Here is a 4,710-nt window from a genome sequence, read left to right as displayed (position 1 = left end):
AGAAGCTAACGGTGGTTGTCAGAAGACAACAGCGATATTAATTAAATTCTTGGCTGTTTCAGCGGGTGGTGGGTGGGCAGTGTGCGTCCGTGACGGGGTGTGTGACGGTGGGTTGGCAGTGTGTGTGTGTGTGTGTGACGGGGTGGGTGGGCAGTGTGTGTGTGTGTGTGTGTGTGTGTGTGACAGGGTAGGTGGGCAGTGTGTGTGTGTGTGACAGGGTAGGTGGGCAGTGTGTGTGTGTGTGTGTGTGACAGGGTAGGTGGGCAGTGTGTGTGTGTGTGTGTGTGTGTGTGTGTGTGTTGTGTGTGTGAGTGTGTGTGTGTGACGGGGTGGGTGGGCAGTGTGTGTGTGTGTGTGACGGGGCGTGTGACGGGGTAGGTGGGCAGTGTGTGTGTGTGTGTGACGGGGTGGGTGGGCAGTGTGTGTGTGTGTATGACGGGGCGTGTGACGGGGTAGGTGGGCAGTGTGTGTGTGTGTGTGTGTGTGTGTGTGTGTGTGTGACGGGGTGGGTGGGCAGTGTGTGTGTGTGTGTGTGACGGGGCGTGTGACGGGGTAGGTGGGCAGTGTGTGTGCGTGACGTGATGAGTCAGTGATTTGTGCGTGAAAGAGAGTAGGCAAACAAAAAGAAAGCGAAAGCACTTTAGGAAGAAGTAGGCAGGTAGTGGGTGTACTGTAGGACACTTTGAGTGAGGGTGTGTGTACAGTGTGTGTGTGTGTGTGTGTGTGTGTGTGTGTGTGTGCGTGTGTGTGTGTAAGAGTGGGAGGAGGTCCTTATTAGGGTTCACCAAATATGGGTTGTATGTGACTGATATTTTTAGGCTGAAGTCCCCAATAGACGATATTTCGTGCCGATATTCGATATCGTTACATTTGACAAATCCCATGCCAAAAAGTATTCTATCAATTCCTCTGAAGCAGCAGTTTGACCGTCATGAGAAATTAAAAGTCTCTACTGAGACCCAGACTAACGGAATTATTTTAGGTAGGTGAGCAGCTCCTGTAGGGGGGGAACTCTGGGAATTCATTTACATACAAAAAACAACATCACTATTGAACAGTTGAGTAAGATGTGCAAAGAAAGTCACATTTCCTCACAGGTTTTACACACAGTTTTTCTGTAGCTGCAGTCAGGGAGGAACCTCCACCGTAAAACACTGACTGGCCGATGTCATACACTTAATAAAACGGCTGATATATCGGGAAATGTGTATATCGTTCTAACCTTAGTTACATGTATTTGTGCGCGTCCGACAGAGGTTAGCCCGCTATGTGGTTTTCCTACAGAGCAGTTACTGTGTCCTATCTCAGTGCTGGGCTGCTTTAAGGGAGTGGGGGTAAAGTCTCACACGGCTATCTCGTCTCCCATGCAGTCCTGCTTTAGGGGAGCGGGGGTAAAGTGTTAACACGGCTATCTCGTCTCCCATGCAGTCCTGCTTTAGGGGAGCGGGGGTAAAAAGTGTCACACGGCTATCTCGTCCCCCAGGCAGTCGGGCGTTCCCTGCCTGTTGAGGACGTTGAGCAGCCTCAACGTCTCCTCGTCCGCCCCCCAGCCATAGATCTCCATCCCCTCCCCCCTGTCGTCCTCCCGATCCTCGTCCTCGTCCTCATCGCTGTCGTCCGTGTTGGACTCGTACTCCGAGGCGATACCCGACTCGCGGAACCTGGCCAAGTCCAGGCTGCCCAGGGAGCCCAGGCGGCGGGGCGGGGACTGAGCCACCTGGCCCCTCGGCGGGGGCGAGGGCGTGGGGAGCCGAGGAGGAGGGAGAGGCCCCGGGGGGCCCGGGAGGAAACGGAAACACTCCAGTTTGAGGAGACACTGGTCCCTACCTAGGGGGCTTCCTAGAGGCCCGCTGGACGACGAGAAGGCGTTGCTGGTCCCGTCGCCGGTGCCCAGGCAGGGCAGGTTGAGGGCGGCCACCTCGGGTTTGGGGGTGGTGGGGTCACACAGCACCGGGGGCACGGTGGACCGGAAGGTGATCTCCAGCAGACTGTCCTGGGACCCCACTGGAGAGAGAGAGGAGAGGAGAAGATAGGACTGAGCAATTATGGTTGAAATCACAATCATAATCATAAGGGTTTTTCTCCAATCTATATATCATATCTATCATGTATGCAAAATCACATTGGATAATTGATAGAGAATAAAATTCTACATCCGCTAAATGTATATATAACAGCTTATCTAAACCAAATAAATTGAAGCCATGAGTCTAGGAAGATGTCTTCATAAAAGTATATTTATTTACCATAACATTCTCTGCAATATATGTATTGTCAGAGGGCTGAACCTCAATGTACACATTTCTGATCAATGTACAGAGTCAAATATTCAGCGGCGATGTCACAATTTGACATAAGCTTTATAGGCAAAGGTAGGCAGAGAGAAACAGAGAGAGGAGGGGAGAGGAATGTTATGTGTGTGCGCTGCTCCAGTCTGACTGAGAGACTGTTATCAATTGTTATGGTACACGACGCACTGTGACCAAGGTCTCAGCAAAAAGGAGAAGTCCTCTCTATTCTATATGTGTGAAATGTCATGGGTGAATCTATGTGTCAGATGCCATGTTAACTTATAGCATAATTATGTGTATGCAAATATAGCTTATTGATTAGGAAATGGCATGGAACTTATATTTTTCTCCAACAATAATCAAATTAATTTAGCAAGAAACGTCTGATGTCATGTATCACACATTTGTAGCCTAAGCTCATTTGCAATGTCCGTCCCTACAGTGTAGATGTTATTAAAAGCACCTATTAAAAGCAAAATACAGTAAAATATACAATAAACAAACAATGATATCATAAAATCAGCCAGTCAATCATAAAACAACATAAACAATCATACGCAAAGGATATAGACATCATAGTAGGTCATCAAGTTTACATCCACACACCCAGTCAGTCACCAGTCCTTCGTGGGAACATTGGTAGTTCCTCTTCAGCAACTGCTTCTGTTTGGTTTTAAAATGATCCAGACTACGATCCTGTTGAATGTGTGCGGGCACATTGGGCAGTGAGTTCCACATTTTAACCCCCTGTGCAGAGAGGGCTGTTTGTCCGAGGGAGGTTTTTCCAAACGGCACTTTGCAGTACGATAGTTACGATGCAGTTACTTACGATAACGTATTAAAATATCATCACGATATGATTCCACAATAATATGTCATTATCGGCCAGCCCACACATACACCATCAACTATACTCAACAACACCCTGCTGTTGGAGCAAGAAGCCTCACTTTGACACGGACAACACTGCTGGGGGGTCGAGGATCTTCGTTAAGCTCTATAGTGAGAGTGCTGTTACAACTTCCATACTGTGTCGTTTTGGATTAGAGGATTACAGTAGTAATGTTCTGCAGATTGTTCTTTGAAAAGTCAACTAAAAGCAATCCGTCACTCACTCCATGTTTTCTTTTGTTCTCTCTGATAAGCAAAGTACAGATTTCCAAGTGTTTCATCATCAGCCTTTATTCTGGTTGGGCACAAAGTGCGGCAGAGCCGGAGATCAAAAAGAAACAGACAGACAGGGAAGAGGGGAGGGGGTGGTAGAGAGAGAAGCCACTTTTACTAGGGGTGCTCCAAAAAATCGATTCTGAAAGGATCGCGATTCTTAATGCCACGATTCCTGGATCGATTCCAAACTCCCAAGAATCGATTCTTAAAATCGTAAAATAGTTTTTTTTTTTTTACAGTGCACCTGAACGCAACATGCAAGATACCGGCTGAATAAGTGTCCAAATGTTCATGTCATTTGTGTACTGTACTGCCACGGTGCCACCACCTCTTGCACTTAAGAACTCTGGTTAATGTATTCCCCCCAAAAGTCTACAGATCCCCCCCAGCCTATAAATCCATCTTATCTGAAGAACATAAGGGGGGAATTCCCCCCTAGTTTGCAAAATGAATTTAGGCCCTGACTGTAATACAGAAGTTGAATTTGAAGTTCAGCATTAATACATTTGTCATTTTTTGTCTTATATTTACCTTTGTGTGTTATTGCAATATAAAACTACATAATTGAGAATCGATTCTCGATTCTGGAATCGAGAATCGATTCTGGAATCGGATCGTGACCCCAGGAATCGGAATCGGATCGGATCGTGGCTTAGCCGGATCGGAGCACCCCTAACTTTTACACAGACATTTTTTTTTTTACTTTATTTATACCTGCTGAACACAAATTACCACACCCATAAACTTTTGTTAACCACAGACCTTATTTTATTTTATACTAGGTTTGACCAGGTGAGTCAGACTAGTTTTAAGCAGGTAAAACAGCCTGCGTTTTGAACAGGAAGTGATGACACAATGGGTCAAGTGGGCGGGGCTACGTAAGGTGAATACAATGACTGGTTCATCCTGGGAGTGAGTGAAATGCTGCTAAATTCTGAGAAAACTGTGAAACAGCTGTAAAAAAAAACGGAGAGGAAAAAAACAGGAGCCAGAACGGCAGATGCCACCTTTCATTATAGCGCTAAAAAAAGCAGAGTTCCACTGAAGCCAGCCTGGTATTGTAAGTGGCAGCTGACACTCTGCATGTTGTAGACAGCTTCTCATGAGCCTGCACTCACAGCTGACACTCTGCATGTTGTAGACAGCCTCTCATGAGCCTGCACTCACAGCTGACACTCTGCATGTTGTAGACAGCCTCTCATGAGCCTGCACTCACAGCTGACACTCTGCATGTTGTAGACAGCCTCTCATG

At 46.9% G+C, this 4,710-nt stretch overlaps 1 protein-coding gene across 1 annotated transcript in view; it reads right to left on the bottom strand.

Annotated features, from left to right (window-relative positions):
* Positions 1-1,459: 1,459 nt before the first annotated feature.
* Positions 1,460-4,710, bottom strand: part of nos1apa (nitric oxide synthase 1 (neuronal) adaptor protein a) — a gene marked incomplete at its 3' end in the record, with an annotated part of 168,017 nt that continues 164,766 nt past the window's right edge. Inside the window, exon 10 of the mRNA XM_083647701.1 lies at positions 1,460-2,004. Within this exon, the coding sequence (XP_083503827.1) occupies positions 1,460-2,004 (545 nt within the window). The remainder of the gene's footprint in view (positions 2,005-4,710) is intronic.

The sequence above is a fragment of the Poromitra crassiceps genome (assembly GCF_964638095.1).
Source record: "Poromitra crassiceps genome assembly, chromosome: 12".
NCBI classification, from domain to species: Eukaryota; Metazoa; Chordata; class Actinopteri; order Beryciformes; family Melamphaidae; genus Poromitra; species Poromitra crassiceps.
This window is presented reverse-complemented; position numbering and strand designations above follow the sequence as displayed.